This window comes from Theropithecus gelada, chromosome 11, assembly GCF_003255815.1.
Source record: "Theropithecus gelada isolate Dixy chromosome 11, Tgel_1.0, whole genome shotgun sequence".
Classification (NCBI taxonomy): Eukaryota; Metazoa; Chordata; class Mammalia; order Primates; family Cercopithecidae; genus Theropithecus; species Theropithecus gelada.
This window is the reverse complement of record NC_037679.1, coordinates 9528964-9546306: the sequence shown is the minus strand read 5'-3', so window position 1 is coordinate 9546306 and position 17343 is coordinate 9528964. Positions and strand designations below refer to the sequence as shown.

At 44.9% G+C, this 17343-nt stretch overlaps 1 protein-coding gene across 1 annotated transcript in view; it reads left to right on the top strand.

The window, feature by feature from the left end:
- FAM186A (family with sequence similarity 186 member A) overlaps positions 1 to 17343 on the top strand; it is a 72746-nt gene that overhangs the window by 43713 nt on the left and 11690 nt on the right. The window contains exons 4-5 of the mRNA XM_025402999.1: positions 451 to 4779; positions 4885 to 5869. Of these exons, the coding sequence (XP_025258784.1) occupies positions 451 to 4779; positions 4885 to 5869 (5314 nt within the window). The remainder of the gene's footprint in view (positions 1 to 450; positions 4780 to 4884; positions 5870 to 17343) is intronic.

Below are 17343 nucleotides of genomic sequence, written 5' to 3'. Positions count from 1 at the left end.
TATCTAACCCCAAACTTGTAACTAAAATTAAGTTGAGGTCACAGCTGAATTCATGTCCTAAACTCTGGAGGTAGAAGTTCTAGGTGATTGCCAGGCGCTGTGGCTTGCACCTGTAACACCAGCAACTCAGGCAGGGAGGCTGAGGTGAGAGGATTGTTTGAGCCCAGGAAGTTGAGGCTGCAGTAATCATGCCACTGCACTCCAGCCTGAGAAATAAGGAGATCCCCTCTCAACAAAAAAGAAAGAAAAAGTTCTAGGTGATTGTGTGAAAAGAGTCATTCCTTTAAAAGTAATACTGTTTATTTTAGAGCTAAAGTTTTCAGATTAATCTTTATCTTATATTTAATTAGTTATAGTTAATCTAGGATAAATTCCTTAGGTTTAAACATAGATAGAACACAATGCAAAAGAAAAAAATGCAATCTCACTGTTTTATGTTTTTTTCTTCAGTATCTAGAGGTACTCTATGGAAATCTTGGAAAGAAAGAGTTATAAAACGACCTTCAACAGCCCATGCTTTAAGACCAGATCAGATGATTAGTGATCAATTTGCAACAAATACAAAGGTTTCAGAAATCCAAGGTATGCTACAGGAACTCATAGGCACCACAATGTTCAGTACATTGGAAAACAGTGCTATTAAATATATATCATCAACAATAGTAAACCTTTCTAAAGCTTTGAGTATGCTAAATGATGAATTAAAAGGTGTTAACTTCCAAAGTTCCACTGTGTGTGTACATGAGACAAGTGAAGCAGAGAAGGAGCTCTCTCTGAAGGTAATACAAGATCTCAGTAACGAAAATGAAATGCTTCAGCAGAAACTTCATGATGCAGAAGAAAAATGTGAACAACTTATTCGATCCAAAATTGTTACAGAACAAACATACGCAATATTGTCCACATCATCAACCTTGAAAGTGTTACCTGGACCTTCTCCACAGTCATCCAGGGCCATTATCAAAGTTGGTGATATTGAGGACAATATGGACAATATTTTAGACAAGGACCTTGAAAATATTGTAGATGAAGTCCAAAGAAAAGAGACCAAGGACTCTGGGATAAAATGGGAGTCCAGTATTTCATATATAGCCCAAGCTGAAAGAACTCCAGATTTAACTGAACTGCAACAGCAACCTGTTGCTTCTGAAGATATTTCTGAAGATAGCACTAAAGATAACGTATCACTGAAGGAAGGTGATGTCTATCAGGAAGATGAGATTGACGAGTATCAGTCATGGAAAAGAAAGCACACAAAAGGCGCACATGTATCTGAGACCTCTGGACCAAATCTGAGTGATAATAAAGGTGGACAGAGAGTCTCAGAGGCCAAACTTAGTCAATACTATGAGTTACAAGCACTGAAAAAGAAAAGAAAAGAAATGAAATCCTTTCCTGAAGACAAATCAAAGTCACCCACTGAAGCAAAAAGAAAACATCTCTTTTTAACTGAAACAAAGAGCCAAGGTGGCAAAAGTGGAACAAGTATGATGTTGGAGCAATTTAGGATGGTCAAACGTGAATCTCCATTTGACAAACGCCCAACTGCAGCAGAGTTTAAAGTGGAACCCACCATTGAGTCGTTGGACAAAGAGGGCGAAGGTGAAATTAGCAGCCTAGTGGAGCCACTCAATATGATCCCGTTTGATGATACCGCTGAGCCACAGAAAGGAAAAATAAAAGGAAAGAAACACCGTATCTCTTCAGGAACTACCACAAGCAAAGAAGAAACAACTGAAGAGAAGGAAGTGTTGACCAAACAAGTCAAGTCTCACCGACTTGTCAAATCACTCTCAAGAGTGGCTAACGAGACTTCAGAATCTACTAGAGTTCTAGAAAGTCCAGATGGCGAAAGTGAACAGAGTAACCTCGAAGAATTTCAGAAAGCCATAATGGCTTTCCTAAAACAGAAAATTGATAACACAGGAAAGCCTTTTGACAAAAAGACTGTTCCAAAAGAAGAGGCGTTATTAAAAAGAACAGAAGCTGAAAAATTAGGAATCATAAAGGCAAAAATGGAGGAATATTTCCAAAAAGTGGCTGAAACTGTGACTAAAATCTTGAGAAAATACAAAGAGATAAAAAAGGAAGAACGAGTTGGAGAGAAACCTATAAAACAAAAAAAGGTAGTCTCATTTATGCCAGGATTGCATTTTCAGAAGTCACCAATTAGTGCAAAGTCTGAAAGCAGCACCTTCCTCTCACATGAGAGCACAGATCCAGTAATTAACAATTTAATGCAAATGATCTTGGCTGAAATAGAAAGTGAAAGAGATATTCCAACAGTCTCAGCAGTACAGAAAGACCACAAGGAGACGGAAAAACAAAGGCGGGAGCAATATTCGCAAGAGGGTCAAGAACAAATGTCTGGCATGAGTCTCAAACAGCAGTTCCTGGAAGAAAGAAATCTCTTGAAGGAGCACTACGAGAAGATAAGTGAGAACTGGGAAGAGAAAAAGGCGCAGCTCCAGATGAAGGAGGGAAAGCAAGAACAACAGAAACAGAAACAGTGGCAGAAAGAAGAGATGTGGAAGAAAGAGCAAAAACAGACAACTCCAAAGCAGGCTGAGCGAGAGGAGAAGCAAAAGCAAAGAGGACAGGAGGAAGAAGAGCTTTCAAAGTCAAGTCTGCAGCGACTGGAAGAAGGCACCCGAAAAATGAAAGCACAAGGGTTGCTCTTGGAAAAGGAGAATGGACAGATGAGGCAGATTGAGAAGGAAGTGAAACATCTGGGGCCAAACATGAGAAGGGAGAAAGGGAAGGAAAAGCAGAAGCCTGAGAGGGGGCCAGAGGATCTCAGAAGGCAGACCAAAACAAAGGAGCAGATGCAGATGAAGGAAACACAACCTAAAGAGCTAGAAAAACTGGTCACCCAAACTCCAATGACATTATCTCCCAGGTGGAAGAGTGTATTGAAAGATGTACCGTGGTTATATGAAGGAAAAGAGTTTCATAGGAATCTGAAGACATTAGAGAATCTTCCTGATGAAAAGGAGCCTGTATCAATCGCACCTCCCCACTCCCCACAGCCCTCCCCGCCTGGAGCTCTTCCTATTTCTGGACAGCCTCTCACTAGATGCATTCATCTCACACCTCAGCAGGCCCAGGAAGTGGGGATCACGCTCACCCCTCAGCAGGCCCAGGCTCAGGGGATCATGCTCACCATTCAGCAGGCCCAGGAACTAGGGATCCCTCTCACCCCTCACGAAGCCCAGGAATTGGGGATCACTGTCACCCCTCAGCAGGCCCAGGAATTGGGGATCCCTCTCACCCCTCAGCAGGCCCAGGCCCTGGGGATCCCTCTCACCCCTCAGCAGGCTCAGGAATTGGGGATCACTCTCACCCCTCAGCAGGCCCAGGAATTGGGGATCCCTCTCACCCCTCAGCAGGCCCAGGCTCAGGGGATCCCTCTCACCCCTCAGCAGGCCCAGGAACTAGGGATCCCTCTCACCCCTCAGCAGGCCCAGGCTCAGGGGATCCCTCTCACCCCTCAGCAGGTGCAGGCTCAGGGGATCCCTCTCACCCCTCAGCAGGCCCAGGCCCTGGGGATCCCTCTCACCCCTCAGCAGGTGCAGTCTCAGGGGATCCCTCTCACCCCTCAGCAGGCCCAGGCCCTGGGGATCCCTCTCACCCCTCAGCAGGCTCAGGCTCAGGGGATCCCTCTCACCCCTCAGCAGGCCCAGGAATTGGGGATCCCACTCACCCCTCAGCAGGCTCAGGCTCAGGGGATCCCTCTCACCCCTCAGCAGGCCCAGGCCCTGGGGATCCCTCTTACCCCTCAGCAGGCCCAGGCTCAGGGGATCCCTCTCACCCCTCAGCAGGCTCAGGCCCTGGGGATCCCTCTCACCCCTCAGCATGCCCAGGAATTGGGGATCCCTCTCACCCCTCAGCAGGCCCAGGCCCTGGGGATCCCTCTCACCCCTCAGCAGGCCCAGGCTCAGGGAATCACTGTCACCCCTCAGCAGGTGCAGGCCCTGGGGATCCCTCTCACCCCTCAGCAGGTGCAGGCCCTGGGGATCCCTCTCACCCCTCAGCAGGCCCAGGCCCTGGGGATCCCTCTCACCCCTCAGCAGATGCCGGCCCTGGGGATCCCTCTCACCCCTCAGCAGATGCCGGCTCAGGGGATCACTCTCACCCCTCAGCAGGCCCAGGCCCTGGGGATCCCTCTCACCCCTCAGCAGGTGCAGGCTCAGGGGATCACTCTCACCCCTCAGCAGGCCCAGGCACTGGGAGTCCCCATCACCCCAGTAAATGCCTGGGTGTCAGCTGTCACTCTTACCCCTGAGCAAACCCAGGTTTTGGAGTCCCCTATCAACTTAGAACAGGCTCAAGAACAGTTATCGAAGTTAGGGGTTCCTCTCACCTTAGATAAAGCCCATACCTTGGGATCGCCCCTCACCCTTAAGGAAGTCCAGTGGTCCCATAAACCATTTCAGAAACCGAAGGCTTCTCTCCCCACTGGGCAATCCATCATATCAAGATTGTCTCCAAGCCTTAGGCTGTCCCTGGCATCATCAGTTCCTACTCCTGAGAAGTCCTCTATATTGCCGATATCAAGGGTTCCCCTCAACCAAGGCCCCTTTCCCCCTGGGAAGCCCCTAGAAATGGGGATTCTTTCTGAGCCTGGGAAGCTTGGGGCACCACAGACTCTTCGTTCCTCTGGACAGACCCTGGTATACGGAGGTCAATCCACTTCTGCGCAGTTCCCGGCACCACAGGCCCCTCCCACCCCTGGGCAGCTCCCAATATTTGGGGCCCCTCCCACTCCAGGGCAGCCCTTTGAACCGGAGGCCTTTAGCTTTAGGGAGCTTTTCATAACTAGGGCCTCTCTGACTCCTCCGCCACCTCAGATGTCAAACGCCCCTCTTGCCCCCAGGCAGCGTCTTATAGCTGGAGTCCCACCCACTTCTGGACAGATTCCAAGTCTCTGGGCTTCTCTTTCTCCTGGGCAGCGCTTAGTTCCTGAAGCCTCTTCCATCCCTGGGGACCTCCTGGAATCTGGACGCTTAACCTTCTCTGAGCAGCTCCAGGAATTCCAGCCTCCTGCCACTGTTGAACAATCTCCCTATCTGCAGGCTCCTACCTCTGGGCAGCATCTGGCACCATGGACCCTTCCTGGGCTAGCTTCTTCATTATGGATCCCTCCCACCTCTAGACATCCTCCCACACTCTGGCCGTCCCCAGCCCCTGGAAAGCCCCAGAAAGGTTGGTCCCCTTCTGTTGCTAAGAAAAGATCGGCAATTATTTCTTCTCTGACATCTAAATCAGCACTGATCCATCCTCGTGCTCCAGCTTTCAAGGTAGCTCAAGTACCTTTCACCACTAAGAAGTTCCAAATGCCGGAGGTCTCTGACACTTCCGAAGAAACCCAGATACTTCGAGATCCTTTTGCTATGGAATCATTTAGAACATTTCAGTCCCATCTCACCAAATACAGGACCCCAGTATCCCAAACCCCTTACACTGGTGAAGGGGCCCTTCCCACTCTCATGAAGCCTACATCACTATCTTCTCTCACTACTCTACTCAAAACATCACAGATTTCACCTTTGGAATGGTACCAGAAATCCCGATTCCCTCCTATAGACAAGCCCTGGATACTGAGTTCAGTTTCAGGTACCAAGAAACCCAAAATAATGGTGCCCCCTTCCTCTCCTCAAGAACTTGAAGAAAAGAGGTATTTTGTTGATGTGGAGGCTCAGAAGAAGAACCTGATACTATTAAATCAGGCTATAAAAACTTGTGGACTCCCTTCACAGCTGCACACAACGGCTAGGACTCTCATAATTGAGATACTTCATACGGACACGGTTCAGTTGGGATACCTATTCCGCAAGTACATTGCCTATAGGCTGATCCAGTATGCCAGGTAGATACAATTATTATATGTCTAGTTTTCTGGTTTAGTTCTGATTGCAAATATTTTCTGTCATTGTCCCAGAAGTATATTCATATTTGTCAGACCATATGTTCTAAAAGACTGTCTTATATAAGGTCTATGAGAAGGAAGCCTGTTTAAGATAGCAAAAGGGATATATTTTTTGGAAAATAAGAAATGACATATAACATGATCCATTTCATCCATATATATCTCCAGCAGAGAAGCCAAGTATATTTTGTGGATCATGGTTGGTCTCCAAAATATCAACTTCAAAAGTTTAGAGATGCTTTCAACTTATTCTGAATTTCTTTCATCATTTTTGGTTCACCAGAAATGTATGATTTTTAAAATGGGAAATAGCATAAAAAAGAATGAGACCAGGAATGGTGGCTCATGCCTGTAATCCCAGCACTTTGGGAGGCTGAGGCAGGTGGATCATTTGAGGTCAGAAGTTCGAGACCAGCCTGGCCAACATGGTGAAATCCTATCTCTGCAAAAAAATACAAAAATTAGACAGGCATGGTTGCGTGCACCTGTAATCCCAGAATTACTTGGGAGGCTGGGGCAGGAGAATCACTTGAACCCGGGAGGTGGAGGTTGCAATGAGCTGATCGTGCCACTGCACTCCAGCCTGGGTGAGAGAGTCAGATTCTGCCTCAAAATAAAATAATAATAATAATAAAAAGAGATCCTGCCATTTGCAACAACATGGATGGAACTAGAGGTCATTATGTTAAGTGAAATAAGCCGGGCACAGAAAGACAAACTTCACATGTTCTCACCTATTTGTGGGAGCTAAAAATTAAAACAATTGAACTAATGGACACAAAGAGTAGAAGGATGGGACAGGTGCAGTGACTCACATCTGTAATCCCAGCATTTTGGAAGGCTGAGGGGGGAGGATCACTTGAGCCCAGGAGTTTGAGACCAGCTTGGACAACAAATTGAGACCCTGTCTCTACAAAAAAATACAAAAAATTAGCTGGGCATGATGGTGCATGCCTGTAGTCCCAGCTACTCAGGAAGCTCAGCTTGGAGGATCACTCAAGCCTCAGGAGGTTGAGACTGCAGTAAACCAAGATCGCGCCACTGCACTCCAGCCTGGGTGACAGAGTGAGACCCAGTCTCAAGAAAAAAAAAAGAGAAGGATGGTTACCAGAGGCTAGAAAGGGTAGTGGGGGTGGGGGGAAAGTAGAGATGGTTAACGGATACAAAAAAATAGAATGAATAAGATCTAGCAATTGAAAGCACAACGGGGTGACTATAGTCAATAATAATGTAATTGTACATTTAAAAATAACAAAGAATATAATTGGATTATTGGATTGTCTATAACACAAAGGATAAATGCTTGAGGCAATGGATACCCCATTTACCCTGATATGATTATTATACATTGCATGCCTGTATCAAAACATCTCCTGTACCCCCAAAATATATATACCTACTATGTACCCACAAAAAAATTTTTTAATGGAAAAAAAAAAAGCTCACATCTGTAATCCCAGCACTTTGGGAGGCCGAGGCGGGCAGATCACGAGGCCAGGAGATTGAGACCATCCTGGCTAACACGGTGAAACCCAGTCTCTACTAAAAATACGAAAATTAGTCGGGCATGGTGGCACGTGTCTGGAATCTCAGCTACTTGGGAGGCTGGGGCAAGAGAATTGCTTGAACCCAGGAGGCGGAAGTTGCAGTGAGCCATGATTGAGCCACTGAACTCCAGCCAGGGGGGCAGAGCAAGACTCCATCTCAGGAAAAAATAAAAAAATAATTTTTTTTTATTTAAAAAAATTTTTTTTTATTTTTAAGAAAATATATACAAGTAAATACAGGCAGGGTGCAGTGGCTGATGCCTGTAATCCCAGCACTTTGGGAGGCCAAGGCAGGTGGGTCACTTGAGGTCAGGAGTTCGAGACCACCCTAGCCAACACGGTGAACCCTCATCTCTATTTTAAAAAAAATACAAAAAATCAGCCTGGCTAACATGGTGAAACCCCGTCTCTACTAAAAATACAAAAATTAGCTGGGCGTGGTGGTGGGTGCCTGTAATCCTAGCTACTCAGGAGGCTGAGGCAAGAGAATCGTTTGAACCCAGGAGGCGGAGGTTGCAGTGAACTGAGATGGCGCCATTGCACTCCAGCCTGGGCAACGGGGCGAGACTCCATCTCAAAAAAAAAAAAAAGAAAAGAAAATTACCAGGCATGGTGGCACACACATGTAGTCCCAGCTACTCAGGAGGCTGAGGCAGAAGAATTGTTTGAACCTGGGAGGCAGAGGTTGCAGTGAGGCAACACTGTGCCTTCGTCTCAAACAAACAAACAAACAAACAAAAACAAAATTAAAAAACCAACCAAACAAACATAAAAACAAAGGGAGATGGCAGATTATGTAGGAGGTTGTTGCCATGGCAAATTTGCTGTTGGGGTGACCTGGAGGCAGCAAGCAGCAGGTCCTGGTCCTGATTTTTTTTTTTTTTTGAGACGGAGTCTTGCTCTGTTGCCCAGGCTAGAGTGCAGTGGTGCGATCTCAGCTCACTGCAAGCTCTGCCTCCTGGGTTTATGCCATTCTCCTGCCTCAGCCTCCTGAGTAGCTGGGACTACAGGCGCCCGCCACCTCGCCCGGCTAGTTTTTTCTATTTTTTTTTTAGTAGAGACAGGGTTTCACCGTGTTAGCCAGGATGGTCTCGATCTCCCGACCTCATGATCCGCCCATCTCAGCCTCCCAAAGTGCTGGGATTACAGGCTTCAGCCACCGCGCCCGGCCTGGTCCTGATTTTTAAAAGTTGCAAATATCTGGCCAGGCGCGGTGGCTCAAGCCTGTAATCCCAGCACTTTGGGAGGCCGAGACGGGTGGATCACGAGGTCAGGAGATCGAGACCATCCTGGCTAACACGGTGAAACCCCGTCTCTACTAAAAATACAAAAAAATAAGCCGGGCGAGGTGGCGGGCGCCTGTAGTCCCAGCTGCTCGGGAGGCTGAGGCAGGAGAATTGCGCGAACCCGGGAGGCGGAGCTTGCAGTGAGCAGAGATCTGGCCACTGCACTCCAGCCTGGGCGACAGAGCGAGACTCCGTCTCAAAAACAAAAAAAAAACAAAAACAAAAAACAAACAAACAAACAAAAAAGTTGCAAATATCAGAAATGGATTAGGGCAAGTAACAATTTTCCTGACATTCTTAACAAATTACCAACCTATTATTTCGGGGGATTTTTTTTTTTTTTTTTTTTTTGAGATGGAGTCTCCCTGTTTTGCCCAGGCTGGAGTGCAGTGGCATGATCTTGGCTCACTGCAAACTCCGCCCTCTGGGTTCAAGCGATTATCCTGCCCTCAGCCTCCAGAGTAGCTGGAGGCATGTGCCACCACGCCCAGCTAATTTTTGTATTTTTAGTAGAGACGGGGTTTCACCATGTTGACCAGGCTGGTCTGGAACTCCTGACCTCAGGTGATCCGCCCACCTCAGCCTCCCAAAGTGCTGGGATTATAGGTGTGAGCCACCACGCCCAGCTATTATTTTCTTTCTTTTTCTTTTCTTTTTTTTTTTTTTTTTTTTTTTTTGAGACGGAGTCTTGCTCTGTCGCCCAGGCTGGAGTGCAGTGGCACGATCTTGGCTCACTGCAAGCTCCGCCTCCTGGGTTCATGCCATTCTCCTGCCTCAGCCTCCTGAGTATCTGGGACTACAGGAGCCCGCCACCATGCCCAGCTAATTTTTTGTATTTTTTGTAGAGACGGGGTTTCACCGTGTTAGCCAGGATGGTCTCGATCTCCTGGCCTCGTGATCTGCCCGCCTCGGCCTCCCAAAGTGCTGGGATTACAGGCACGAGCCACCGCACCTGGCCGCCCAGCTATTATTTTCTATTGATCTGCCTATTGATCACTTCCATTCTCTGTTATTTTCGTTTTATTTTTTATGATGCAGTCTTTGAGGTCATTATTAGCGCTGTTTGCCAGCACTTGTCAATGAGATGTGAGCAGAATTGATATGTTATTTCTGTGCTGAGCTTGTCATGGTTGGTTTGATGACCTACAGAGTTTCTTTTTCCTCTGGCATAATAACCCACAATGTTCAAGGTGATTGTTGTTCCTTTAAACATGTCCCTGAAAGAATACAGGGAAGTTCACTCCCTGCCAAGCCATGATGAATTCATAGTATGAGCAACAAGTGAATTTGTTGTTGTTGTTGTTGTTGTTGTTGTTTTTGAGACAGAGTTTCACTCTTTTTGCCCAGGCTGGAGTGCAATGGCGCGATCTCGGCTCACCGCAACCTCCGCCTCCCGGGTTCAAGCGATTCTCCTGCCTCAGCCTCCTGAGTAGCTGGGATTACAGGCATGTGCCACCACCCCGGCTAATTTTGTATTTTTAGTAGAGACAGGGTTTCTCCATGTTGGTCAGGCTGGTCTTGAACTCCCGACCTCAGGTGATCCACCTACCTCGGCCTCCCAAAGTGCTGGGATTACAAGCGTGAGCCACCGCGCCCAGCAAATTTTTTGTTGTTTTAAGCCACTGAGGCTTGGGATTTTTATTAAAAAACCGCAAAACCCAGCTTATCTTCACTAATATAGTCTTCCTATCCAAGAATATGGTATCTCTCTCTCTCTCTTTTTTTTTTTTGAGACAGAGTCTCACTCTGTCACCCAGGCCAATTATACATCTTGTTGTTGTTGTTGTTCAGGTTTATGTGTGTGTGTGTGTGTGTGTGTGTGTATGTGTGTGTGCATGTGTGACCACATATGCACAAAATTTTGATTTTTGTATGTTTAAATAGATGTATAAAACAGATACAGGGCTGGGCACGGTGGCTCACACCTGTAATCTCACAGCATTTTAGGAGGCTGAGGTGGGCAGATCACCCAAGGTCAGGAGTTCAAGACCAACCTGGCCAACATGGTGAAACCCCGTCTCTAATAAAAATACAACAATTAGCTGGGCATGGTGGCGTATGCCTGTAATCCCAGATACGTGGATGGCTGAGGCAGGAGAATTGCTTGAACCCGGGAGGCAGAGGTTGCAGTGAATTGAGATGGCGCCACCACTACACTCCGTTCTGTAAGACAGCGCGAGACTCAGTCTCAAAAAAAAAAAAAAAAAAAAAAGAGCATCTTAAAGTTTTCATCTAGTTCTTGCATATTCTAAGTGTTTATTTTTGTTATTGTTGCTATTGTAAATGGAGACTCAATTTTGTATGCAGCCATCTTACTGTATTAAAGCATTACAAACATATTTTCTCCTTCCTTCCTTCCTTCCTTCCTTCCTTCCTTCCTTCCTTCCTTCCTTCCTTCCTTCCTTCCTTCCTTCCTTCCTTCTTTCCTTCTTTCCTTCTTTCCTTCTTTCTTTCCTTCTTTCCTTCTTTCCTTCTTTCTTTCTTTCTTTCCTTTCGCAGGGTCTGGCTTTGTCACCCAGCTGGAGTGCAGTGGTGCAATCTTGGCTCACTGCAACCGCTGCCTGCCAGACTCAAGCAATCCTTCTACCTCAGCCTCCTGAGTAGCTGGGACTATAGGCACACGCCACCACACCTGGCTTTTGTATTTTTTTTTTTTTTTTTTTTGAGACAAAATCTCGCTCTTGTCCCCCAGGCTGGAGTGCCATGGCACGATATAATACTGTTCAAAGCAATCTACAGATTCAGTGATATTCCTATTAAACTATCAATGTCATTTTTCACTACATAAGAAAAAACTATTCTAAAATTCATATGGAACCAAAAAACAGCCCAAATAGCCAAAGCCATCCTAAGCAAAAACAACAAAGCTGGAGGCATATCACATTATCCAACTTCAAACTATACTATAAGGCTACAGTAACCAAAACAACATTGTACTGGTACAAAAACAGACACATAGACCAATGGAACAGAATAGAGAACCCAGAAATAAAGCCCCATACCCACAACCATCTAATCATGGACAAAGGCAACAAAAATAAGCAATGAGGAAAGGACTCTCGGTCCAATAAATGATGCTGGGACAGCTGGCTGGCCATATGCAGAAGAATGAAATTGCATCCCTACCTTTCACCATATACAAAAATTAACTCAAGATGGATTAAAGATTTAAATGTAAGACCTCAAATTATACAAATCCTAGAAGAAAACCTAGGAAATACCATTCTGTTTCTTTTTTCTTTTTATTTATTTATTAGAGACAGAGTTTTTGCTCTGTTGCCCAGGTTGGAGTGCAGTGGCATGATCTCACCTCACTGCAACCTCTGCCTCCCGAGTTCAAGCCATTCTCCTGCCTCAGTCTGGCTAACATCTGTTAGCAAGGCTGCAGAGCAAAGGAATGCTTATCCGCTGTTAATGGGAATGTAAATTAGCTCAGCCACTGTGGAAAGTAGTTTGAAGATTTCTTGTTTTTGTGGTGGTGGTGGTGTTTCGTTTTGTTTTGTTTTTTAGACAAAGTTTTGCTCTTGTTGTCCACGCCTGGCTAATTTTTGATTTTTAGCAGAGACAGAGTTTCACCTTATTGGTCAGGCTGGTCTCGAACTCCTGACCTCAGGTGATCGGCCCGCCTTGGCCTCACACAGTGCTGGGATTACAGGTGTGAGTCACCACGCCTGCCCTTGTTTTGTTTTTTGACATGGTCTTACTCTCTCGCCCAGCACAATGATGGCTCACTGCAGTCTATATCTGCTGGGTTCATGCAATTTTCCCATATCAGCCTCTGAGTAGCTGGGACTACAGGGCTATGCCATCATGCCTGGCTAATTTTTTAATTTTTAATTTTTTGTAGGGATAGGGTCTTACTATGTTTCCCAGGCTAGTCTTGAACTCCTGGGTTCAAGTTATCCTCCTGCCCCAGGCTCCCAAAATGTTGGGATTATAGGCATGAGACAATATGCCCAGCTGAGATTTCTCAAAGAACTTAAAATAGAACTACCACTTGACCCAGCAATCCCATTTCTGGGTATATATACAAAGGAAAATAAATTATTTTACCAAAAAGACACATGCACTTGTCTGTTCATTGCAGCATTATTCACAAAGACATGGAATCAACCTAGGTACACATCAGTGGTGGACTGGATAAAGAAAATGTGGCATATATACAACATATGGAATACTATGCTGCCATAAACAAGAACAAAATCATGTCCTTTGCAGCAAATGGATGCGGTTTGAGGCCATTATCCTAAACAAATTAATAGAAGAACAGAAAACCAAATACCGACATTCTTGCTTATAAATGGGAGCTATAAGCTCCCATATATATAATGGGTGCACAGGCACGTAAAGATGGGAACAACAGACACTGGGGACCACTAGTAGGGGAGAGAGGAATTGGGACAAGGGTTGAAAAACTAGCTATTGGGTACTACGCTCATAACCTGCGTGATGGGATCATTTGTACCCCAAACCTCAGCATCATGCAATATAACCATGTAACAAACCTGCATATGTACCCTTCGAATCTAAAATAAAAGTTGAACTTACTAAAATAAAAAAGAAAAATTGAATTAAACCAAATTCAATGTGATAAAAAAACAAAACAAAACAAAACAAAAAAGATTGGCTGGGTGTGGTAGCTTATCCTGTAATCCCAGCACTTTGGGAGGCCAAGGTGGGTGAATCACTTGAATCTAGGAGTTCGAGACCAGCCTGGCTAACATGGTGAAACCCCATGTCTACAGGAAAAAAAAAAAAAAAAAAAGGCCGGGTATGGTGGCTCACATCTGTAATCCCAGCACTTTGGGAGGCCAAGGCAGGCAGATCACAAGGTCAGGAGAACAAGACTATCCTGGCTAATATAGTGAAACCCTGTCTCTACTAAAAATACAAAAAATTAGCTGGGTGTGATGGTAGGCACCTGTAGTCCCAGCTACTCTGGAGGCTGAGGCAGGAGAATGGCTTGAACCCGGGAAGTGGAGGTTGTAGTGAGCCGAGATTGTACCACTGCACTCCAGCCTGGGTGATGGAGTGAGACTCCATCTCAAAAAAAAAAAAAAAAGAGAACACAAAAACCCATGGATTAGCTGGGTTTGCTGTAGTCCCAGCTACTCAGGAGGCTGAGGCATGAGAATTGCTTGAGCCTGGGAGACAGAGGTTGCAATGAGCCAAGATCACACTACTGCACCACTGCACTCCAGCCTGGGCAATAGAGCGAGACTCTGTTTCAAAACAACAACAACAACAACAACAAACAAACAAAAAAAAACCCTGAATGTTCAATTTTGTTAAATAATGTGATTTGAACACTTTATTTTCACATGTATTAAAGAAAATATGGGCTGGGAAGGTGGCTTATGCTTGTAATCATAGCACTTTGGGAAGCTGAGGCGAGAGGACTGCTTGAGGCCAGGAGTTTCAAGACCAGCCTGAGCAACATATGGGGGCCCCGTCTTTTTTTCTCCTGAGATAGGGTCTCGCTATGTTGCCCATGCTGGAGTGCAGTGGCATGATCACAGTTCACTGCAGTCTCAGCTTCCCAGGTTTAAGCTATCCTCCCACTTCAACCTCCCCAGTAGCTGGGATGATAGGCACACACCACTACACCTGGCTAATTTTTAAATTTTTTAAGATAGGGTCTCCTGTTGCCCAGGCTGGTCTTGAATTCCTAGGCTCAAATGATTCTGCCACCTTGGCATCCCAAAGTGCTGGGATTACAGTCGTCAGCCACTGTACCCAGCCTGACTCCATCATTAAAAAAAAAAAATTATCTAGTCTTGGTGGTGTGCACCTGTAGTCCCAGCTACTTGGGAGACTGAGACAGAAGGGCTGCTTGAGCCCAGGAGTTCAAGGTTGTGGTGAGTTACGATCATGTCGCACCACTGCACTCCACCCTGGGTGACAGAGCGAGACCTTGTCTCAAAAAAAAAAAAAAAAAAAAAAGAAAAGAAAAGAAAAAAAAGGCCGGAAGCAGTGGCTCATGCCTGTAATCCCAGTACTTTAGGAGGCTGAGGCAGGCGGATCACGATCTCAGGAGATCGAGACCGTCCTGGCTAACCCATCTCTACTAAAAATACAAAACAAAACAAAACAAAACAAAAAATTAGCCGGATGTGGTAGCATGCACCTATAGTAGAGCTGAGGCTGGAGAATTGCTTGAACCCAGGAGGCAGAGGTTGCAATGAGCCGAGATCATGCCACTGCACTCCAGCCTGGACAACAGAGCGAGATTCTGTCTAAAAAAAAAAAAAAAAAAAGGAGATTTTTTTTTCCTTAGTTCTATTAATATAATTATATTAAACCATCATTGTATTCCTGATATAAATCCTATTTGTTCTACCTGTAACCTTCTTTGTTTTGTTTTTGTTTTTGTTTTTTTTAAAACAGAGTCTCACTCTGTTGCCCAAGCTGGAGTGCAGTGGCATGATCTCAGCTTACTGCAACCTCTGTCTCCCAGGTTCAAGCAATTCTTTTGCATCAGCCTGTTTCAGCCTCCAGAGTAGCTGGGATTACAGGCACACCGCCACAATGCCTGGCTATTTTTTTTTTTCCTTCTTTGAATATATTGTAGAATCAATATATTTTATTAAGGATTTTTCTCATTCGTATTCATTAGTTAAGTTTGGCAGGCAGTTTACTTCTTATGGTATTATCTTTGTCAAGTTTTGGTATAATTTTAAGCTTGCATCATTAAAAAATGTGGAAGTTTATCTTTTGTGCTCTGAAACAATTTAATAGTAAAATTAGCTGTTCTTATAAGGTTTGGCAGATTTCCCCTATGATATTATACTGGCTTAGTACTTTTTGAAGGGAATTTTTTGACAGCTTTCTCTCAATTTTTTTTTTCTTTTTCAAGACGAAGTCTTGCTCTGTCGCCCAGGTTAGAGTGCAGTGGCACAATCTCAGCTCACTGCAACCTCCACCTCCTGGGTTCAGGGAATTCTCCTGCATCAGCCTCCTGAGTAGCTGGGATTATAGACGCACATCACTATGCCCGGCTAATTTTTGTATTTTTAGTGGAGACAGGGTTTCACCATGTTGGCCAGCCTGGTCTCGAACTCCTGACCTCATGATCTGCCCACCTCGGCCTCCCAAAGTGCTGGGATTATAGGTGTGAGCCACTGTGCCATGTCGCTTTCTCAATTTTTATGATTCGTTTAGATTTATTGAAGACTTTGAGAACCTAAGTGGCATAATCTGACCTGTCTCAGTAAAATCATTTAAAAATATGACTTTATACAATCATAACCTTAATCCCATTGAGGATTAATTCATTTTTTCAGAAACCTTTCTCTAATATTTAATGTTATAATAAAAAAATCACAGACAGATGCAACAACAAATACAATACTGACAGATTAAAAATTTTATGACAAGGATGGCTACGTCAAGAAGATTCTAATATTACATGTGAGAGAAAAATATTACAGTAATATAAACTGTTTTTGAATAAAGATTTCTGTAGAACCTCTGTAAGTGAAGAATTCTACAGTTAAGTGCTAAAATATGGTTTTAGAATTGTATTCCCACATGATCAGTGAAATATATCTAAGAAGAGATGACAGGGAAGATGTAAAATTAGAAAAGATGAGCTGGGCGCAGTGGCTCACGCCTGTAATCCCAGCATTTTGGGAGGCCAAGACAGGCGGATCACCTGAGGTAATCCATTTGAGACCAGCCTGGCCAACATGGTGAAACTCTGTCTCTACTAAAAATAAAAAAATTAGCCAGGCATGGTGGCGGGTGCCTGTAACCCTAGCTACTTGGGAGGCTGAGGCAGGAGACTTGAACCCAGGAGGCGGTGGTTGCAGTGAACTGAGATCGCGCCACTGCACTCCAGCCTGGTGACAGAGTAAGACTCTGTCTCAAAAAAAGAAACAGTCAGTAAAACAGAGAAGTCAGAGAGTGTAGCAGAGTAAAGAAAGGCAGCAGGAAGAAGCTCTGTGTGTGTGTGTGTATGTGTGTGTGTGTGTGTGTGTGTAAAGTACTTTGTTACCAGTACTTGGAACACAAAGAATAAGCAAGATGTAATAAGAGATGAGACTGGAAAGATAAAAGAGAGGCAAGATAAAAAAGAATCCTAAATCACATGCTAAGGAACTTGTATTTCATTCTGTACTTAATAGAGGATAACTAAAGAATTATTAGCAAGGGAAGTAAAACACCAGTAATGTGGAAGACAGATTTAAGAAGAGTAAAGCTCATCCAGAGGCATAAATTAGGACTAGGTGGCATCCACCTAAACGTTTTGAAAGAATATAAGGGTGAGAGTAGAATTACTAGGAAAATATTCACAGTTGTTTTAAAAGGATTCTATGCTAAGGTGATATATCAACAGTGTAACTCCTACTAAACAAAGGCATCCATGCCAGGCAAGCTGGTGGAGTCTAAATAAAAAGTAAAATCAGCCCAGTCTGGTGGCATACGCCTGTAATCCCAGCACTTTGGGAGGCCAAGGTGGAGGAACTGCTTGAGCCTTGGAGTTTGAGGCCAGCCTGGGCAACACAGTGAGACGTTGTCTCTACAAAAATTATAAACATTAGCCAGGCGTGGTGGTATGTATGCCTGTGGTCCCAGCTAC